At 38.9% G+C, this 23,184-nt stretch overlaps 1 protein-coding gene across 2 annotated transcripts; it reads left to right on the forward strand.

Annotated features, from left to right (window-relative positions):
• The first annotated feature begins 552 nt into the window (after positions 1–552).
• Positions 553–11,970, forward strand: BET1 (Bet1 golgi vesicular membrane trafficking protein). Of its 2 annotated transcripts, XM_036429405.2 has the most exons (4): positions 560–738; positions 8,279–8,403; positions 10,615–10,671; positions 11,810–11,970. In XM_036429405.2, exons 1-4 carry the CDS (start codon positions 720–722, stop codon positions 11,963–11,965), a joined length of 357 nt encoding a protein of 118 aa, XP_036285298.1. In that variant the 5' UTR covers positions 560–719; the 3' UTR covers positions 11,966–11,970. The 2 variants fall into 2 exon arrangements, with proteins under 2 accessions (XP_036285299.1, XP_036285298.1); XM_036429406.2 differs by lacking the exon at positions 10,615–10,671 and having other exon boundaries at positions 553–738.
• Positions 11,971–23,184: the final 11,214 nt, after the last annotated feature.

A 23,184-nucleotide genomic window follows, 5' to 3' on the forward strand; every position in this document is an offset into this window, starting at 1 on the left:
GAGCCTCGCTTTCAGGACCACCCCTACCCACCACCAACAAGCTTTTAAACTCTCACTTCAATTGTATTTCCGTATCCTCTGTGTAAATTAAAAAGGCCCAAAGAGTTTAGGGGTCCTTAGGTCCCTGAACAAGGAATACCATGGTTCTTTCTACAAAGGCAGGCAGCCTGGAACTTGACTGGGCAACCAGGCCCAAATCGCTAACCCTCTCCCTATCCCTTCTGGGGCCTCTGATTTCTCACTTGGGTGATCAGAAACTTGGGGAAAGTTTCTTTGCCTTTCCGCCTTTCCTTGAACTAATTTTGGGGGTGAGAGGAAGAGAGAGGCAGAATCAGAAAAGTAAGTCAACCGTCCTCTCATGGGTTTTGAAGGGCCGATCTGTTAGGTTAAACTCGGGGCTGACAAGCCTTGGATCCAGCAGCGAAGATCCAAGTATTTCTGGAAGCCGGGGGCCGGGTTCACACCACGCCCCGCCCTACGCCCCGCATCTGGGCGGAACTACATTTCCCAGAATGCCATTCGACGCCGCCTCGCCGGGCGCCGAGGAGCGCTTGATGACGCCATCCACCCGCGCGATGTTTAGACTCCACTGATGTCGTGGCGCTCCAGGGGAAGAAGTTGGTGATTTGAGGGGCCCGGGTCCCTAAGGCGAGGTCCGGTGACCCCCGGCTCCTTCCTGCCTCCCCTCCGCCCGCCTTTCCCGTCAGTCTCCTGCCAGGATGAGGCGCGCAGGCCTGGGTAAGGAGAGGGCTGGGGTCCGAAGTTCAGCCCTGGTGCCGGGCGCGGGGGCGCGGAAGGAGGTGGGACCCTCTTATGTCCCTGGAATCCGGGCCAGAGAGCAGGGTGAATGGGGAGGTCTTTGGAGGCGGTGCCAAGAGGAAACAGGCCATTTGTCTCAGGTCCTTAGGGGTTTCCTTAAGTTCGGGCCAGCCCCAAGTTTGAATGGTAGGTTTGGAGAGCCGAGTGGAGGACGTGGGGGTGGAGTGGCTACAGGTGCCAGCTCAGCAGCGAAGTCCTCTAGAGTTCGTGACCGACGACCACCCCAAAGGCTGGCTTCGGCTTCTTCCCTGCTGGCCCTGGAGGTGAAGTGTCCTCAGAAGCCAAGTTTGACAGAGTGTTGCATGCGAAGCACACTTAAGAATAAGGATAATGTTGGTCTGTTAACAGTGAGTGACAAAGGTAAATGCTACGTGTCATTACTGTTCAAGTCCGAGACTGACTTCGGGGTCAGAGGCCATTCTACCCAGAACCTGTCTTATCTGAGCCTCGTGCCACTGTGAAGGCAGTAAAATGTGGCCCTGCTTGGCGTTTGTTTTTGACCTTTTGTTGACCAGCCAGCAGGAATAAGTGAGGCACGAGGACTCTTAACTGGGCCAATATAATGCACAGCTGTTAACACAGCATTTCCTGGTTCTGAAGTTCTCTATTAAGAGCCAACTTAAAAAAGAAAAAAAGAACCCTGCTAAATCATCGTGCAGTAGTAACCTGGGGGGAAGGGGGGGAAATGTATGAAATGTTTGAAAAAAAAAAAAAAAAAGATGTTACATTTTTTAATTGTTATAAGATGAAAAAAAAAAAACTTTTCAAAAGTGATATTTATTTATTTATTTATTTTTAAAATATATCTTATTGATTTTTATAGAAAGGAAGAGAGAGTGATAGCTAGACACATCCATGAGAGAGAATCATCGATCAGCTGCCTCTTGCATACACCCTACTGGGGATGTGCCCACAACCAAGGTACATGCTCCGGACCGGAATCGAACCCAGGACTCTTTAGTCCACAGGCCAACGCTCTATCCACTGAGCCAAACCGGTTTCGGGGAGTGTCTGGTATTTAAAGTCAGTGAAAGTTGACAGTAACTCTAGACTTGTACATTGCTTAATATATTGTCGTACAAGAAACCACCTTGGAAAAATAAAGTTTTTCTGAATACTTACATCATAGGAAGTTGACCAGCGAAATCGTAGAGAGAGAAAAAACTAATGTTGAGGATGCTTAGGTTTATATGCCTAAATGTTTTTCCTTTGTATCATTACTGAGAACAACAATTTATTTATTGTGTACTTGAGTAAGCTCTAGGTATACAGTTATTTGTTGCCCCATTTATCCTCCCCAAAGCTTCCAGTCTAGTTGGGGGGTAGGAACACATTCAGAGGTTAATTCTAGTACAAGGTGGTCGTGAGAGATCCAAATGCCAGATAAGTGAATGTTTAGGCATGTCAGAGAGAGAGAGCCAGTGCTGTGTATTTTGTGGAGACATAGGAACTTGACCTAGAGCTTGAAGATACAGGGTGGGAGAGGTAAGTTCCAGCTGGAAGGATGACACCACTCCCCCAGGAAGAGTTGTAGGACTGGAATTACGAATGATGCCTTGAAGGGGTTATGGTCAAGTCAGTTTGATTGAAGTAGGAGACATGGAACCAGAACTACCAGCTTGTGGAGATCTTTGAGTGCCAGGTCAAGGAGTTTGGATCTTATCAATAAGCCTATTAATCCCTTGAATATTTTGTTGAGCAGTGTGCTGTGATAAATTGCAGGAAAAGGATTTGACAGCTGGTGATTCTCAGCCCTGAATATACATTAGAATCACTAATCACCTGGAGAGCTATCAGCTACCTGGACACCCCCTCGTCCCCCAGCTGAGACTAATTAAGTTAGAATCTCTAGGATAGAACCTTTGTTCTTTCAAGCTCCCTTGTAGTTGAGAGGAAATATGACTTAGGTGCCTGTCCATTGCTATCATTTACATTGGTATAGGAGGTGGGATGTTTTGTGTGTGTGTGTGTGTGTGTGTGTGGTTTTTGGTTTTTTTTTAAGTATCAATGTGTATTGACTTGGAATTTTAAATTTGGGATAAAGAAAGAGTGAACCTGATAGATTAGGGGTGTCGAACTCAATCAGAGAAGGGGCCAGAATCTAAAATCCAGCCTAAATCGAGTGCCGAATGGTTTACTGAACAGTCATAACATGTCATTGTGATGGAAACGCAGCGGAGTGCAGTGATGACAGCGCGGTGCGGGCCACATTGCAAGGCCTGGCGGGACGGATTTGGCCCGCAGGCCTTGTGTTTGACACACGTGTGATAGATAATCACATGGAGAAGCTGCCACACTTCACATGAATCTCTTTAAGTGATTTGGCTCTGCTACTGATGGGAACTACCCAAAAGAAGTAGCATTTGTCTAAATCAGTGGTCGACAAACTGCAGCTCTTTGGCCCCTTGAGTGTGGCTCTTCCACAAAATATCATGGCCTAGGCGAGTCTATTTTGAAGAAGTGGCATTAGAAGAAATTTAAGTTTAGAAAATTTGGCTCTCAAAAGAAATTTCAGTTGTTGTACTGTTGATATTTGGCTCTGTTGACTAATGAGTTTGCTGACCACTGGTCTAAATGGACAAAGGTTGGTGATGGAAGGCTGGCACTCAGTAGCTTTCCTACAACTTTAATAGCAGTGATCCACACAAAAGGAAGTGGCTAACTTTGGAATAGCAACTCCTAGAATTTTATTTAACATTTTTAGTTTTTATAGTAGGGGGTGGGAGGTGATAGTATGTGGAACGTTTGAAATTCGTTAACAGAAGAAATGTGTATTGAAAGGTTGCTGGGTGATGAGAATTTTGCTTTCAATAAATGGAATGATATAGAAGTACTATAAAATTAAAATTAAGGTAAACAAAGAAAATAAAGCAAATAACCATTAATTTAGAAATGAATTCCTTGGTAAAGTTGTCAAGTGATTAAATTCAAACAGTCATTAATTATTTATTGGGCAAATGTTCTACATTTAGAACCTTAGTCATAAGAAGACATATACCTTTTCTTTAAGGATTTTGGTCCTCATTAAAGTAGAGTATGTACAGCATATCATTAAATGATGGAATGAGAATGCATGTTTAAACGATTTTTTAACTCAGTAGGGGAAATACTATGCTTAGTCACTTGAGTTCTTTTATAATAGCACATTAAGAGAGCTTTATGGGTAATATGTCAGTATTTGAGGGAATATTTGGGGAATGCAACTCTTTTTCTTCTGGAATATACTTGTTGACATTTTGTTGTGTTTTTGTGTGTGTATGTGGTGGTAGAGATTGTGTGTGTGCTGCATATAACGTATTCATTATAGGGGATATAGAATTATGAGATACTGTTTCTGCCCTCCAAGAAGCTTATGATTCTACTAGTGTCTGGGTGTACAGATTCATGCACATTGAAAGGGAATTAGAATAAATATTTTAATATTGCTGTTCACCCTTTATAAGTGTCAACCAAATTCACGATCTACAATGATAGATTAAGACACACGTGCAGCTGGAGCCAGCCAGAGCTTTGTATGTATCATGCATGTGCGAGTCAACTTAGCCTTTTATTGTAGGAATCTCATGTCCCGCGTGGAAAGGGTTCCAATTCAGGGTTCAAGTTCTGGAGAAGGGCCACACACAAATGAAAAGACTTGAAGAAATGCAATTTGGCAATATGGGGGCCAGGCAGTAGCCCAACTCTAGTAGGAGAACTACTCCCTGCTCTGGCCCTGCCATCCCTTTTATTGAGACTTTGGGGAAAACATCTTAGGCAAGATAAACAGAAATTTACATGTAGCCCTTAGGCAGGAAATAACAGAAACTTAGATGGGACAAACAAGGTGGAGGCTGCTTCAGCTAACAATGTCTCCACTAAAGGGTGAGTGGTTAGAGCAATTAAGGTTGTTGACCAGCCTTTCTGGCTTCCTGTCAACATCTCTCTTTTAGTGAAACTGACTTGTTTCCGGCATTTTATAGATATTCTAGAGGCCTGGTGCACGAAATTTGTGCACGGGTTGTGTGTCCCTCAGCCCAACCTGCACCCTTTCCAATCTGGGATCCCGACTATGATCCGGCCTAAGTGGGCAGTTGCACATCCCTCTCACAATCCAGGACTGCTGGCTCCCAATTTCTCGCCTGCCTGCCTTCCTTCCTGATTGCCCCTAACTGCTTCTGCCTGCCATCCTAATCATCCCTTAACCACTCCCTGACAGCCTGATTGATTCCTAACTGCTCCCCTGGCAGCCTGTTTCCCCCTAATTTCCCTTCCCTGCAGGCCTGGTCACCCCTAACTGCTCTCCCCTGCAGGCCTGGTCCTCCTGCCAACTGCTTTCCTCTGCAGGCCTGGGTCCCCCCCAACTGCCCTCCCTTGCAGGCCTGATCCCTCCCAACTGCCCTCCCCTGCTGGCCTGATCGTCCACATCTTCACTCCCTTGACCTGGTTCCTTTCAACTGCTCTCCCTTGCTGGCCATCTTGTGTCCACATAGGGGCAGTCATCTTTGACCACATGGGGCAGCAATCTTGTGTGTTAGAGTGACAGTCAATTTGCATATAATTATTTTATTAGATAGGATAGAGGCCTGGTGTGGGTGTGGGCCAGCTGGTTTGCCCTGAAGGATGTCCCAGATCAGGGTGGGGGTTCCCTTGGGGCATGGGGTGGCCTGGGTGAGGGGCCTGTGGTGGTTTTCAGGCTGGCCATGCTCCCTGGCATTTGGGATTTATTTATCTTGTATCAATATAATTGAAACTTTGTAGCCTTAAGTGGAGGCCAAGGCAGGCCAGCTTGGCTTCCTCCACTGCTGGGGAAACCCAAGCCTCCTGCTCTCTCCATGGCCACAGCCATCTTGATTAGGTTAATTTGAATACTTGCTCCTGATTGACTAATGGGCATGGCTTGTGGGTGTAGTGGAGGTATGGCCAATTTGCATATTACTCTCTTGCTTAATTAGACCTGCTTTCTGATTTAGCTAAACTTTTTCCAGCCCAGTGAAGCACCCCAACTTCTCTTCCAGTAATTGTTAGCAACACAGCAGAAAAATCAACACAAAGCAGATAGATTATTATTATAAATCATGCAGGGAGAACAAAGGGTAAAATATTTAACTGCAACAGTGTTTGACTATATTCTGCACAGTGAGAAAAACGTGAAATCATTTTCAAGGTCCACCATTTCTTCTTTTTAGTCAAGTCAAGTTTCTAAACTTCTTAAGACTCCATTTTCCGGCTAATGAAAATAGGATTCTACCAAGTCTCCTATCTACCCACTTCTGTGAGGATCAAATGAGATGAGGCATGTGAAAACACTTCACAAACATTTGGTTAAAGTATAAAATGTTTGCACTTGGCTATAAAGCAAGTCGTGTTCCTAGGCTGAAGGAACTCCATGGTGGGTAGTCGCTAGGGAGTGGAAGCTGGGCTTTGCTACATGACATCATAAACCTAGTCCCCACAGCGACCATTTCCGGGCTGGGCTGTGGGCTGCATTTTGTGGGTCTTGGCAGAGTTGGCTGCGATTTGGTGGGCTTTATTCCAGGGTGGTGGTGGGGCCTGTTTCCCACTTGGGGGAAGCCGAGTTGCTTTGTCAGTGCTAAGTCTATAGTCCTATTTCTTTGGCCAGTGCACATCACGGCAGCTCCTGCATTGAGCATCTGCCCCCTGATGGTTAGTGTGCATCATAGCGACTGGTCCGATGGTCAGAGGGACACTTAGCATACTAGCCTTTTATATATATACAATAGATTCTTGACAGAGGCAGGCACAAAATTGAATAACAGTGACTTCAGATTGCATTCATTAATTCATTTACAAGTTGTATTGAATGTGCTTTCCTATGTGTATGCATATGTCTGTGGGGGATATATAGCCAGGAATGAAAGAAATTTAGTTTGTGCCCTTGGAGTGTGCTCTACTGTGTTATATTAGCGTTTTGTACAGTCAGAGCTTTAAGAATTCAGAGTGAGAAAGTTTTGATTTTTAGAGAAAATGAGATTTGTGCTGTGCTTTGAAAGAACTTTCTATGCATGCCTCAAAATCTTTCAGCTACCAGCACTGACCACTACTTCCTGTTCTTCCATCTACTTTTTGATTTTACTAGACATCTGGTTTCTATAGCATCCCATTACCCCATATTCTCAAAATCTATTGAAATTACTTCAATCCCTGTCATATCTAGACCCCATAAGTCATATCTTTAACCATTATTTTGGCGAGCAATCTCAACCTCTTGGTGTTCTGTCCTGCAGCCCAATATTATAAACCTCCAACTCTTGAGCAGCCCAACTATCCTCAGCCAGGCTTGTTTTATTCCCCTAGTACAGTGTTTCCCAAACTTCTCTCATGATGAGAATCACCTGGTGGAGTTGTTAAAATACAGAATCCCAACTAAGAAGTGCTAAACTAGAATTTTGGGAACATATAGGTAAAATTGTATACTTAACTAGTGCAAAGCTTAGTTAAGTATACACAGCTCTAGTAGCCCTGTGTATTCTTCCTTTCTCTTTACTGGTTTTCCTAACTGATCTTCATTCTTCAGAAATGGCCTTTTTTTTTTTTTTTTTTTTAAACTGAGAATATTGGTGGTATTATTTATTTTTTTTAGTGTGGTAAAATAGCACCCTAAACCAATGGTCACCAACCTTTTGGATCTCACGGACCACCAGTGGTCCACAAATACCTGGTTGGCGACCTCTTTTCCTTTCTCATTGTATTCACTGCTCAAGGCTCACTCTGCCTGTTTGATTGCCTGATGAATGTCAAGTACTGTATTAGGCAGTGGTAGGGATTGCATTCCTGTATCTCACTGCTGTTTCCTAGAACCCTGGCAAACATTTGGCTCTGTTGACTAATGAGTTTGCCAAACTAGAAGATTGCTGAACTAGAAGATGAGCTCCAAAAAGTAGCACCAGAAAGAACAGACCATAGTTTCTCAAATATTTGTTGAAGAATGAACGATCCCCTCTCTCGGCTCTCAACTATATTCTCTATAAGTTATTCCAGCTCTCTCTGTTTGGGATGCCAATAAAGGAGACCCTCCCTCTGCCATGGGCTCCCTCTGCCGTGAGCTCCCTCCTGCTGTCATATCTTCTTTCTCCCTTGTTCTTCAGAGCCAGGTTTCTTCCATGGGGAGTTGATGTCATTACTTTTAGACCTTTTTAAAAATGTATAGTTCTATGGAACAGGAAGTGTGTCCTGAATATCCTTGTATATATATCGTATATCGGTACTTCTTTGAGTGTGTTGTGGGCAATCAATACGCAGCCAATAAATATGTATTGAAATGAATTGAATCTCCTTTGCTTAAGAGAGGGCATTGAAGGAATTTGATCTATTTTGTTATTTTAAAAACTCATGTGAAATGTGGCTATTTATTGACATACGTGGTCTGCAACGCCCTCCAGGGGTCTTTCTCGGTTCTTTTCTATCAGTTTTAGAAGTGGCTTATTTTTGCTACAACTAGACTTGTGACTGATCCTTGCAGGTGAAGGTGGCCCTCCTGGCAGCTATGGGAACTATGGCTATGCTAATAGTGGGTATAGCGCCTGCGAAGAAGAGAATGACAGGCTCACTGAAAGTCTGAGACACAAAGTAACGGCTATAAAATCTGTAAGTATATAACATATTAGGTACTTTTAAATTTGTACATTTACATGCATATGTTATACTTTTATTGGCATCATACTAAGGAATTCACTTACCCAAATAGTGTGGTTCAGTGAGGTATGCTCAAAGTTTAGACAAGATTTGAGTAGGTTTAAAAATGTGGCTACTGAACACATATGGTACATTTATCCTTTCAAAACGTCAGCGATGTTTTTTGTGGTTAAATCTAAACAACTGTGTGATGTCTGTAGTAATGTCTCTGAGCAGTCCATCCTCCACAACCAGGCATCTCTGACCTTTTCTCCTATCTCCTAAGCTACAATACAAATCTTAGCCTTCATGTTTCTACCTTTTGCTTCACAGCAATCATCAAGTCTTATGCGTTTTTTCTTTCTAAGGCTTCTTTCTATTTCTGCTTTTCCATTTCTAATACTATCCCCTGGTTCTTTATTGGAAAAGCCTCTAACCTATCTTTTCCTCTTTTTTTTTTTTTTTTTTTAACATGTTTTGGTTTGAGCTACATACTGTCACCAGTCATCTGAGTGTGTTTTTAAAATTGTGTCCTGAACTCGGAGGACTTCCCCTGTCCTCCCATGATGGAAGAAAGTTCACTCTGTAGGTTGGTCAGATAGGTTCTTTAAAGATTGTCCATTACGTCTCAGACCTTACCGCCCGCGTTTTCAGAACGTGTGTGTACTTTCTGCCCCACTCAGACATTACCCACTCCGTGTCCTTCATCGTGCTCTCCCTCCGCCGTAGGTGTGCTCCTCTCCTTACAGTGGCCACGCTTTTGCCGGTCCGAGAGGCTCCACTCCACTGCGCCCCTTCCTTCCTCCACACTTTACCTGATTATGACGTCACAAGTAACATTTTTCTTTATGAAAATACGACCATTTGTGCCATTTCTGTCACCCTTAATTGTATGGTGATCTGCATTGGATTTATTTGTATGTAAAAGAAATTGACTAAATGCAGGGTTTTCTGTTGTACTTATTTTTATATTCTACACAGCACCTAGTGTAATTCCTCATCAGTTGTATGAATTAAATGTATTAAATAGAGGAATGAAAAAGATGGTTTTAAAAGTGAGATATATTTTGCATTACAATAAACATTCTGTACACTAACAGAACATTAAGTAGAAGCTCATATTGCCAAAACTTAATTGGCATTTCACTAGTTTTGGAAAATAGAATTGTATTTAGCCTGGAGACTATTACATTCTGAAATGAGTATTGTTTTCAAAGTCATACCAAATCAAAAGGAGTTGATCTGTGAACCTAGCAATATTGTATAATGTTAATACTTTAGCAAATACAACATTGAGAGGAAATTAAGAATTAGACGATTTAAAAACAACAATGTTGAATATTTAGGCTCCTTGTTAGAAGAAAGCTTTCGGGCTTTATATATAGTTTATTATCTCCTATTCTGATCTGTAGAATTCTGGTATGGTAGTGTCAGAAATACTCCCGTACTGTGTTCACACAAAATAAGCTGAGAACAATATTTGCAATGGTTTGCCAAGGATTTTTTTGTAGTTGTGATTATATTTATTCAAATATCTTGGAAATGAAAGCTTTGATGAATTTGTCATATAAAGTATTAAACAGGTTTTGGTTTGAATAGCAGCCATAAACACGCAGATTTCTTTTGGCTCAGCCTCTTTTCTGCATAGCTTTAGAATGTGGATGACAACTTGTAATTTTTTTTCAATTTGTTATATTTAAAAAGAAATAATCAATTTAAGCATATATTCAAAGTAATGTCAATTTCAGTAGGAAAATATTAAATATTTGTATCTGAGTTTGAATTGATAATACAGGTAGTTATGTACCTCTTTAAAAAACAAAGAAGGAAATATACAGATAAATGCTGTTGTATGAATAATTATATAAAAAGAAAAAACATGCAAAGATATGTGAATCAGAAGTACGTACCAAAATTCAAAGCTGGAATTGAATATTAAATGAAATCCAAGTGAAGAGCAGGGGAGCAATGTCCTTATTGAGAAGGAGTAAAAGTTCTAAATTTTCCATTAATATTAAATGTATCTTCTTCTGATTTGAAAATGTATCAGAAGAAGAGAGTATATTTTCTATTTCTGGCATACAATTGTTTCTGAGAAAATGTATATTTAAAATGGCATTATATTTGCTTTATAACACTTAAAATACTTTTATATGAGTAGTAATGTGTATGCTTTCTTTATAGCTTTCCATTGAGATAGGCCATGAAGTTAAAACTCAAAATAAATTATTAGCTGAAATGGTAAGTAAGATTTTAACTTTTAAGACCGAGCTCTAATATTCTTAAAGTTAGTATGTCAATCAGAAATATCATTTTTTAATATATTTTATTAACTTTTTACAGAGAGGAAGGGAAAGAGATAGAGAGCTAGAAATGTCGATGAGAGAGAAACATCGACCAGCTGCCTCTTGCACACCCCCAACCAATGTACATGCCCTTGACCAGAATGGAACCTAGGACCCTTCAGTCCGCAGACCAACGCTCTACCACTGAGCCAAACCAGCTTCATTTTAATTTTTATCCATTTTGGAATAGATCTAGGGATCATATGTCCTGTATTTTAATCCATTTACATCTAATTAGTTTTGAATAACTACAAAGTTTGTCTTTGCCATATTCTTACATTTTTCATGTTGCCTAACACATAAGTATGAGGAAAAAGTAGAAACTAAGTATCTTTAAATCCTGTGTTTAGAAAGACTGTACCTTGGGATAAATGACTAGAGTGTTCTTAGGAGTGTTCTTAGAGATCTTAATGCATGTAGACTGCCAAGTAATTCTAAAAGCACTTTTCATCCAATTAGCCGAATGTCTTGTACTAAATATAAGCCTGTTTCTTTTGCTTGATTTTCTAAGGATCACTTCTGAACAAATCAATAGGATTTGAACATAGTAACATCTAGAACCTTTTATCTGTAAATAATATCAGCAATATATACCTTTTCTTCTTCAAGCCACTTTCCATTTTTAAATATTTATTTTGGATGTTAAGCTCCAGACCTTTCCCAGGTTCTCCACATGCTTTTAAAACTATTACTATTCAAAATGAATGTGGCATTGAAAGCAATATTCCTATGAAAGCTGTGCATTAGAATTGTGGGGTGCTTTCTGCACCCTAAATAGTTTAGGATTGTGAAGTATTCCGTGGCTGAAAAATATTTATTTGATAATAAAAGAGCTTTTTATTCATTGAGAGAATTATTCAGTTTTGCATGGAATAATAGGGCTGATCATCCAAGTTATAAACAGGTTTCTGAATTGATTAAACACTAAAAATGTCATTAAGAATGTGTTCTAATAACAGTATATCCAATTAAGTCTGCATATATAGAGTATTAGAATCTAAGCATTATATTCGGGTTTTTTTTTCTCCTCATAGGATTCACAATTCGATTCTACAACTGGATTTCTAGGTAAAACTATGGAAAAACTGAAGATTTTATCCAGAGGGAGCCAAACAAAGCTGATGTGCTATATGATGCTGTTCTCACTGTTTGTCTTTTTTGTCATTTATTGGATTATTAAACTGAGGTGATGCAAGTAAGTGTGAATTTGTACCAACTTCAGTGGCTTGGGATACCACTTTGGCAAAAAATCAGCATCAAAGCATTCCTCATTTTCAAATATGGCTTTTTCCATTGACAGTTACAGGATTTTACCTATTTTATAAATCACATTACATAATACAGTGCTCTTTGAATACTGTTTAATGACTCATTTTGCCCCTATTTTCAGGGGTATTGAGATAGCCAAAAGTCAGTCCAGCCCTAACCATTGTTTTTCTATTGTTTGCTGTCAGATTAAATAGCAGTAAAGTGTTCTGTTGCTATCATAGACGTAGGTTTATGTTCCATGTAAAGAAACTTGGAGAAGAGAATGGAGAGCCTGATGCTGAGCTCTTGCAGTGGTGAACAGGTTTGTGGTGGAATGAAAAACATATTTTCCTGAATGACATAAACCCTAATGATGTACTCCCCTTTCCTCCTTGATTTGGTTAAATTGTAGGCAGATTTCTTCTTACCTACGATGTTTTTCTAATAATTTTTGATTATATGTCTCCTCTTTCCCCTTTGCCCAAGGACCTCATTCTTTAATAAACCTTATTTTGGCATATTCTAGTAGGTGTCAAACAAATGTGAACCAGTATAATTGTTATTTTATATTAACTTTATATATACCATTGACTTGGCTTAAAATAGCTTTATGATTTTAGCTACTTAGGCCATTTGGTTATCATTTGTGACAGAATAATGTGAAGCTAAAGTAATTGCTAAGCTCTGACTGGAAATAACATGTTCAAGAAAATTAATTGTCTCTGCATTATTATGTGCTCAAAATAGATAATTGAAAGTACTCAGCATTGAACTTAGGGGTAAGAGAATTTTGTTTTAATCCAGTATGTTTGTTTATATAAAGCAAAACAAATATCGAATAGAAAGAAATATTAAATGTTCTTAAATACACTGTATTGCTATTTTGGAATTTACTCATTTCTGAACTCTAAAAATAAATTTTTAATGAAATAAGCTGAACTTGGTTGCTTCTTTATTCAAGTCTCTTACATTTTTACATAGAACCTGAGAAATGGTCCTGAAAACTCAGGTTCCAAGCAAAATCAAGAAAAGCTAACATTTGTGTATTATTTCGGAACTTCATTTAAACAAATGTACTTTTTCTCTAAATACCTATGTTCTGGTTGGATTTGTTATCATTTGGGCCTCTGCTTGACAGTTAAAACACAAAAGCTTAGAGGGGTTAAGTAACCTGACAAACCTGAGGTGTGCTGTGACACACTGGTTCAAATACCCTTCACTTGCTCAGTGTTTGGGGACCTATCAGTGTTTGGGGACCTATTTCTTCATTAAATCACCCATTTCATGGGGTCATTGTGAGAGACATATAATATATTGGAAAGCACCTTACTCATGATAGTTAATAAATGTTAGTTCTCCCTATTATTATCGACACATCAGAAAAGGGAATTATTTTAAGAGTAAGATGATAAGTTGGTTTCAGGCTGTGATGATGACAGGACCTCTAAGTGGGAATTTCTAACAATTAGAGATTGATTTTTTTTTTCAAGAATTATTTATGTGCCCTGTGTCAATTATGTGACAGCCAGAGCTCAGGGAAGACTCTGAAATTATTGCAATAATTAAAATTGCAAAAAGAAAAGAACAAAAGGCCAAGGAAAAATAACTGGAAGATGGAAACAGAAGGGAATCAATAAGAGGTAGACAAGATCAAAGCCCTAGGAAAACCAATGATAGCAAGACAAGGATGGAATTCAAGATTAAGTATGAGCTATTAGAGGAAAGTAACTTTGTAAGCTATATTAAAACACTGTTTAAAAGTTGAGTAGAATTATCATGAAGGAGGCAATGCTAAGGGTTTTGGGGTAAGGTAAATGTAATTGTTATCACTACCTTCTTCAACATTTCTTACTTCAGAATTCTTTTTAAGAAGTGCCTAAAATCAAGGCCCTAACCAGTATTTTGTATAACCCCCCTCTCATCACTGTGTTGACTGAGATTCCTGACAGCTCCAGAAAGGACCTACCTCCGTCCCATCAGGGGTCCAACTGCGAGCACCCTTTCCTTCCTTATGTTTGGGGAGCCACTAGGAAAAAAATGCTCCCAGAAAACTTGGGGCGGGGAAACGTCAAATACGGAAAAGTTCTAATCCTTTATAATCCTTTACAAGCTCACTGCTAACTCCAAAAAGAAAATTATTGCTAGATGTATCTGGGAAGTTGATTCTCATAAATAAAACATTCACGTTATAGTTTTTATGCAAACCATGCAAGACTTGCAGATGTTTGGGTGGTAGGGACACACTATAAAAGTCCCGTATTTTAAACGGTAAAGCAGACTCAGAAAACAATTCATAAAAACCTAAACAAATCCCAAATGACTGAAATGCTCTGCAAAATATCCCGTTTCACTAAGAGCTGGTCCTTGGAAGTGTGCCAACACATTTGGAAATAATAAAAAGGCCTAACTTCTCTGCACCATCCCATACAGATAGGAGGCATAGGTCTCCACAACGAGGGAAGGACAATTGTACAAATGATCGCTAGCATTTAAATTAGCATGCACATTAATTCTTAGATACTACTTGAATAGAGATTACTTGCGAAATCTAAAACAAATAAGCAATATTTTAAGTATTTGAATTCTAGAGCAAAAAACCCTGGCACCTGCACCCATAAAAAGCTTTTGCTTCTCTGAAATGAATTAGTTTTCCTAATTATTCTATGCTCTTAAATTTCAAATTAAATGTATTGAATTTGCTTCCTTGTGGAAAAAGTGCTTGATAATTTGGGTTCATTTAGTTAGTAAATAACTTCATCAGGCCACAGTGATGAATTAACTGACTAAATATTTATTGGGAAGCAAATTAGCATCATAGCTAAGACTGAAAGCTATGAAGTCACACTACCTGAGCATAAATCCTGGCTCCATTACTCATGATTATTTGGGGTTGATAACCTTGCCACTCTGGTTATTCTATTTGTAAAAGAGGAATAACAATTGAATATAAAGCAGTGATACACAATCAGAGGGTTATTGTGATAATATTATTGTACTTGTAAGGAATTTAGAAGGGTTCCTAGTACTCAATGGTACTGCCTTCAGGGTAGTTGCTCAAAGTTCTCTTTTCAAACTTTTCAAATTTTAATTTATTCTTCAAAATGTAAACTACAAAAATTCATAAAACAACAGCATCTTAATATTTAATTTACTATGATTTTAATATGCTTGCTTTAATTTTTTGTACCTTCATATGACCTAGAGTAAATCACCAGGAAGTTCTAATGCAATAAAGTTTAATATAAAATATGTATGTAAGGAAGTGAAAAGAAAAAAAGAATATTCTCATATATATATTTGTATATATATTCATATATAAAATACTGGAGAGAAAGAAAGAGAAAACTTCAGTCACCTTTGTATTTATAGTCTTCAATCTAAATTATATTAAACTATTTTGAAAGATGGCATTCCAAAGACAGGCAGTATAAAAATTTTATGTAAAGTAGTTTGCCTTTTAATTAAGTGTTCAAGTAAGTGTTGGTTTATTCAACATATACTTTTGCTTTTGTTACTAGAATGGAATGATGTGTATTTTCCAGAAAACTTAATTTCTAATTGAACAATTCCTACTGGTACTAATCTATGCCAAGTTAACTCAAAATGGATTGTATTTTCATATAACCATGAGTATTTTCTCATGACTCAAATTTTTGTTCTAGTACTTACCTAGAATCGTTGTAAATATATTTCTCTTGCAGTTGTACCTTCGGGTATTTAAGACTCATTTCTTCCTAACCAATGAGCGGAGTTTTAGAAACTGTACATCTTCAAAAGATATCTGTACAGTGTCTGATGACCACATATCCCATATACTCAGTTTTTCTATATTTTTAGAGCTATAAATTCCTAATAATAAAAGAACATGAAAATTATTCATAGAAAATAAAACATTAGCTATCGAAAATAAATTTGTTTAACTCATTCAGGAAGGGTATATTTGGTGTCTACCAATAGGAGACTTTATGTTAAGTACCTGTGCTCTTTCTAGAGCACTTGGCACAATAGTAAATCCCAAGAAGTGATTGGTGAATAAATTAATGGTTCCTCCTAGAGAATATCTTTTTTTATTAACTATCATTAAAATTTTCAGTGCAGAGAATATAGAATTCCCTTAATAAAATCATGTAGTTTGCCCTAACTGGTTTGGTTCAGTGGAAAGAGTATCGACCTACAGACTGAAGAGTCCCAGGTTCGATTCCGGTCAAGGGCATGTACCTGGGTTGCTGGCACATCCTTAGTAGGGAGTGTGCAAGAGGCAGCTGACTGATGTTTCTCTCTCATCGATGTTTCTAACTATCCCTCTCCCTTCCTCTCTGTAAATAAATATATATATATATATATATATATATAAAATGTATGGTTTGATTAATAGCATACCAAGTTCAGTTGCTAGCTGAGCTTCTTTGAATATTAGAAGCACAATATATATCTGCTAGGTTAGGGGACAAAAATTGTTGCTAATTTAAAATTCTTACGGTTTTTTCTTTTATAAAGCTCAGGGAAAATGGGTTAAAATGGAATGCTCTGGGGTTATAGAGCAACCAAGGACTTGCATGCATACTAGCATAACCAATGGATACAGACACTGGGGCAGTGGGGGGCTTGCCTGGGATGGGAATGGCTGGGGGCAGGAGGGTCAATTGGGAGAAAAGGAAGACATATGTAAAACTTTAGACAATTAAAATAAAATCAGAAAAAAATTGAATGCTCTGCCTACAGGGTCAAGAATGGATGCCACTTAGACTCAGGTGGCAGAAAGTTTGGGTAAAGCTGTTTAATAGTCCTCTTCCATCACCAAATTTCAAAACCTAACAGGTTTATCAGCATCTCTGACCTAAGTTGACCAGGTAAGTAGGGCAATTCCATTCCAGAAAACCTAGAGTTTTGCTTTTTAGGAATTTTGTTTCTGTTTGTATTTCTAAGTAATTAGACTTGACTCCTGTCCTTAGCCAAGGAGTCTGCATTTCATTCAAGATGTGGAACTCACTTAGCAATGTAAGTGGGGGCTTTACTGACACAGATTAAGGACTTATTTGGGTCAGAGGGTGGGGTATCACAATACTGGTGTAGTTACCTAGGCATATCTAATCATTCTAGCACTCCTGGGTTGTCTACATTTTGCTGCCATTGTCATTGTAAAATAGATGGCATATAGTTATCTATATATATATAAAACCCTAATATACAAAGTGTCCCCACAGGAGTTTGACTGACCTGGAGTTTGATCACTTGCTATGATGTGCATTGACTACCAGGGGGAGGCACAGAAAGAAGGAAGGCCCAGGCCAGTGGCCAGCTAGCCGCTAGGGACCCTGCCATGCACAAATTTTGTGCCCTGGGCCTCTAGTAGATACTATATAAGTATAGATGTTTTATTTTGTATCTGTCAGAACAGGCATTCCATTCTCATTCATGAAAGGCACCTGATAAATAATAGCAACTTAGAAACTCACCTCTTTATGTCTACCATGGTGTTTTCAGAGCCAAATATTTCTGGTCTGTTCACAGGATTATAGAATTTTGAATTGGAAATGAGACACTATCTAATCCTAACATGTTTTTAAAATACAAGGTTCTGGTCTGCATACCCTCACAGGTAAAACTGAGAGATAACTGAGGATTTGTTAAGTCAAGAGGGTACACATAGTTGAAGTAACAAAGTCAAACACATTTGTCTTTCTGGCCTGGCTACCTCCATTTCTCATTACCAATTTTCTAGCCATCACCTTTATAGCTGAGGAAATAGCAGAATTGGTAAGGAAAGAAAACTGGTGTTTGGGGGAACAGAAAAAGAAACATTTAAATCATATCACAGGAAAACCGCTAGGGTTCACTGCCAAATGCACAACCAGCCACTAAGATGACTTGGGTCCTGGGCGGATAGGAAGGAATGAAAGCAGAGGACTTACATTCATAACCCATGGACACAGACAATAGTACATGGAAGCCTGGGCCAGGGGCGCAGGGTGGAGGGGGTCAACTCGGCCTGGTATGGGGCATACTCTGACAGTGTGAGTGTTGCTTCCTACCCCAGAATCCAAAGGGGCTAGAGACACACTCTTCCTACCCTCCTGATAGCCTGGCTATAGGCTCAGAATCTAGGCTTAACCAATTGGGTACTTCCAACCAGGACTTCCAATGATGCAGGTAGCTCAAAAACTACCAGTGGCAGGAGCCATAGCATCAATTGTTCAACAAACATAGATGTGTAGTCCAGCAGCAGCAGCCTTAAGTATCCTGAGCTGAGTCATCTGGCAAAGACAACACAACAGCAGCCTTGGTGTCCACTCGTAGCAGTGCTACTGGCAACCAATGCAGAGTGCTCACGAGTTACAACTGCTGTGCCTCCTGTTCAGATCCATTTTCTGTTCCTGACCCTCCAGCTTCCAGAAGGATTATGCTGACAACACCCAAACAGATTAATTTCCTCTTCAAGTGATCCAAAACTGTGTTCTTACCATCTGACTTTCGTGATACAAGTTCAAATATTCATTTTAATTTTCCTAAGAGAAAACACACAAAATAGACACATCTGTCTTACCTTATATATTTACACAAAATAGACACATCTGTCTTACCTTATATATTTTCCACTTTAACTTGGAGAAGAAAAAGTTCCTTGAATTGTGGGGTGAATTAATCAATTTGTTAAGAAGTATTTCCAATCAGTCTTGTTGCTGCATCACCACCGATGAAGATAGTAACAGCAGCAGTCTGTCCAGATCAACATCTGATGGTGCTGAATTGTCCACTTTGTCTTTTAGATAATATATCCTTATTACAAAGGCTGTTTCATATTTAACTATGTAACTTACTCTTGGGAGTGTGATGTTGATGTGTTTAGTCTCTACAGTGTTGTTACTTTACTTTTCCTTAGCTGGTTAGGAACATACCAATGCTAATTCATCGTTTGAACATCCTCTGGGTCATACATAAACATAAAACAGACTAACTTGTATATGCTACTGTAATCCAAAAGGCTTCATCACATCATCATAGTTCTAGAAAAAAATTGGATGCTATTCCCAATGATCTCTGGTTGCTGTAGGAGAGGGGGGAAAAGAAATAAGAATTACATAATGTATATATTCTATCACATAGAATCCTCTGATTCAACCTATACCTATAGCTGTGCTTAAATTTCCTTTCATTCACTAAGTCTGTTGACATCTTTATGTCAATAGAAATTTAAACTTTAAATAATGAAAAGAGAATAAAAACATTCCCGATCTTAAATGAAAGGAAGATGTAATAAAATAAATGTTTGTTTTCCAAAGGGCCCAAATGTATTAGTAAACATACTGACCAATAGGATTTTTGTCACATAGAAGACTTTTTATCCCACAAAGTATTAGGTCCAATGGTTTATTTTATTTGAAGGGAAGAGACACAGGAAGGTGCTTGGATATTATAAAACACTAGATGCCCCTTGCAGGAAGATTCCTGCAATAGGGCTTCCTGCTGTGGCCTCCCCCTACCCTGCTGGCTTCTCTCCCTTCTCCCCCTCCCAGCCTGCTTCCCTTCCTTCTCTGCAGCCCTGCTAGGTTCTCTCCCTTCTGCCCACCCTGCCTGTTTCCCTGCCTCCTCTCCCACCCTGCTTGCTTGCTTCTCAGAAGCTTCGCCCCCTTCTGCAATGCTTGGCTTCTTTCTATGACTTCTTCAGTCTTTGCTCTGGCCTGGATATGCAAATTAACTGCCATCTTGGTTGGGTTAATTTGCATATTCACCCTGACTGGCTGGTGGGTGTGGCTTGTGGATGTAGGGAATATATGGTCAATTTGCATGTTTCTCTTTTATTAGAGAGGATGCTCCATGCCTGGATATTATAAAACAATGACTTTACTGCTATGTGTTTATGCTGTTGATTTTTTGTTTTTGTTTTTTAAGAAAAAAATGCTTAATTCTTATTGGATTCTCAGTCCATCTTTGTGAATTTATGATTCTGGGCACTAACAGAGAAGGAAACATGTTATTTTCTTTTTAAGGAAGGATGAATTGTTCATTGGCTCCAGTACTCAAATTGAAGAAAAAATGGGTTCTATTCCTGTGACTTAACCCTAATCACCATTCAGCAGTTACTGAACTTGTACACAATCCCTCTCCATGCAACTATCCACATCTAATTATTTGGAACTATTTTATGTTATGTAGGTGTAGCTATTTTATAATCACAATTTAAATAAATAATACTTGGCACCCAGAGTAACTAGTAAAGATCTGTTTAGGAAAGAGGGGAAATATAGTTTTTATTAAAATGTTTTAAATGGCTAGGTAAAAATGTTTTCAAGTTCAATAGTATCCAGTAGAGTTCATTATCTGGAAAAAGTATTTCTTAAAAGTTAAAAACTGCCGAAACCGGTTTGGCGGTAGAGCGTCGGTCTGCGGACTGAAAGGTCCCGGGTTCGATTCCAGTCAAGGGCATGTACATTGGTTGTGGGCACATTCCAGGTAGGGGGTGTGCAAGAGGCAGCTGGTCGATGTTTCTCTCTCATTGACGTTTCTAGCTCTCTATCTCTCTCCTTTCCTCTCTGTAAAAAATCAATAAAATATATATTTTTAAAAAGTTAAAAACTATAAATATATGATAAATTGATATAAAAGTCTTAACTCATATAATAAAGAGACTTACTAACTATACCAACATTTAAAAATTCTTAAGTCTAAACCCACTAAACTGCAGAAAAGATGTATCATTAAGAAAAATTAAAGCCACAATAGGTTTCTATTCCACAAGAAATAAAATAGTTAATTTTAAATTATTTCAAACACTTATCTGCTTCTATTATCACAAGAAACAGTAAAAAAATATTTTTTAAAGTCAAAGGTTATGAGACATTAGGGGCAATGTGATTCCAGCCACCACTTCAAAAATGATACACAACTGAGAGATCATCATATAAACTGAATTGCCTAAGAACAATAACCTGCACAGGATTAAAGGTATTACGACAATTTCAAGAATGTAATTTACCCAAAAGTCTTAATAGCCAACTAACTGAAGTTTTGGTAGGGCAGGCAAAGTTTAAAGTCAGAAACACACAGGTTTACATTTTAGCTTTTCCATTTTATCAGTGTGGCAAGTCATGTCATCTCTCTGGCCCTGCTTCCTTTTCTCTGAACTGGGGGTACTTTTATTTATATGATAGTGCTGGTGAGGGGATCATTCATTCATTCAGTAAACAAAATATTTAATTAGCCGCTCCATATGCCATGCACTTTACTCAGGCATTCAGAATACAATGAAACAGAAAGCAGGCAATAGAGAAGCAAATTCATAGATAAACAAAAGAAGCATATTTTGATTTTAAAAAGTAAATAAGTTGGATAATCAGAGTAAGAGTTCATGGGAAGAATGGTCAGAAAAGACCTCTCTGAGGAGCTGAGATTGTGAGAATGGAGATGAGCCAGCCAAGCAAAGAGCTTGGGGGGAAAGGTCAGTTGGGCAGAAGAAACAGCCAAGTGCAATTGTATAGAAGCTGACTCAATGAGATGACACGTAAACAAAACAAAAAAACAAAAAACAAAAAAACTCCAGCCCTGTTGGAGTGGCTGGGTTAGAGCATTGGCCTGTACACTGAAAAGTTGCAGGTTCAATTCCCTGTTAGGACACATACCGAGGTTGTGAGTTCTATTTCTAGACCCTGGTTGGGGGCCTTATGGGAGGCAACCAATCGATATTTTTCTTTCATATGATGTTTCTTTTTTCTTACCCCCCCTAAAATCAATAAAATGTACCTCAGATGAGGATTAAAAAAAATAATCACACCTCCAGAACATCTAGCTTCTCCCTCACCACTCTACCCACTCCCACCTACTCACACTTAGGTGGTCATCCTGCTTTGCAGACCCTTCACTGCACATGTGACAACAGTTGTGGTGAGTTTCTGTGGCATACAGTCCAGTGAGTAAAATAGCAACCAATAAAGGCATTCAGGGAAATTCATTATTAGTGGTAATGTAATCATTTAAGCCTAATTGCCTGAGACAGTTTCAAAAAGGAAGGGGGAAAAAGCCACGTTGAATACAATTAGCTAGGAATGTGAAATCTTGGAATAGGTCATCAATTCTAAAACACTCCAATAAAAATGAGCCTGCTGGTTGCCTTCCTACAACTTAATTAATAGTTAACTGTCTGCACTATATTAACTTTTCACCACAATAAGTAATTTAACAACATAGTAAAGTAATACCCAAGTTCAGTTCCTTGATCTCAGAGTGGAGGCAAAAGTTGCTAAATTATCCAGGCCGAGCTGAGCAAAAACCTTATGAAAGTTTTCCTCTTGATGTCCCCGGAGGGGTGTGTATATTTTATGTGTCTTGTTAACTTGACTGAAAAATGGCTCTGGGAAAAACAGGAGACCACAGACCATCCAAATAAAATCGTCTTTAAATGATGCAACAACTAAACTGGACCACTAAGCTCCATGGGAGTACTTTGATCAAGTACTCCTGTCAAGCACCGGGCACTCGTCCTGTTAAAGAGGAAAGCCTGGGCCCAAAAGGGCACCGCGTGGGCTGAAGCTCAGAATATTAGACCTGGATGTAATACTTGACCTAATTACTGTTTCAGCCTCTCTCAGAAACATAATCTTAATCAGCCAATCTGGAATTTTCTGGTCAAAACCAAGGAGGCATGTGCACAATAAAAACCCTTGCCATTCCCTTCCCCCTACAAATAGGCTGTCATGATCTAAAAATAATTCCTTCTTTTCTTTTGTTAATAGTTCTCTCGCCTCACCCTTCTTCCTATAAAATCCGTCTACTTTGGAGTGCCCTTCTGGGTGCTAGAGGGGATGCTTGCTGCCTGATCCACGAATTACATAATAAAAGGTAATTAAATCTTCAAATTTCCTTAATGAATGTTGTTCTTTAACAGCCTCTTCATTCAACTTCCATAAAATTCAGACTTATGAAGACATTCCTGTATTAAAGATAGGAAATACCCCCAGTCTGATCCTTCTTTACATGTTATAGCAGATTTTGTAACATGTTACAATCACTGTAAAAGGGAATTGCTCTATCACTGTTGAGCGGAAAGTTCTGTGAACAGTGAACACATGTGTATTCCATGTTCCCATCCTTGGAGAAAAATGATCTACAGGAGACCAGACTGTATCCAAGTGTTCATCTATTAACCACAAATGATCAAGATGAACTA

The sequence above is a fragment of the Pipistrellus kuhlii genome, unplaced genomic scaffold (assembly GCF_014108245.1).
Source record: "Pipistrellus kuhlii isolate mPipKuh1 unplaced genomic scaffold, mPipKuh1.p scaffold_m20_p_10, whole genome shotgun sequence".
Classification (NCBI taxonomy): Eukaryota; Metazoa; Chordata; class Mammalia; order Chiroptera; family Vespertilionidae; genus Pipistrellus; species Pipistrellus kuhlii.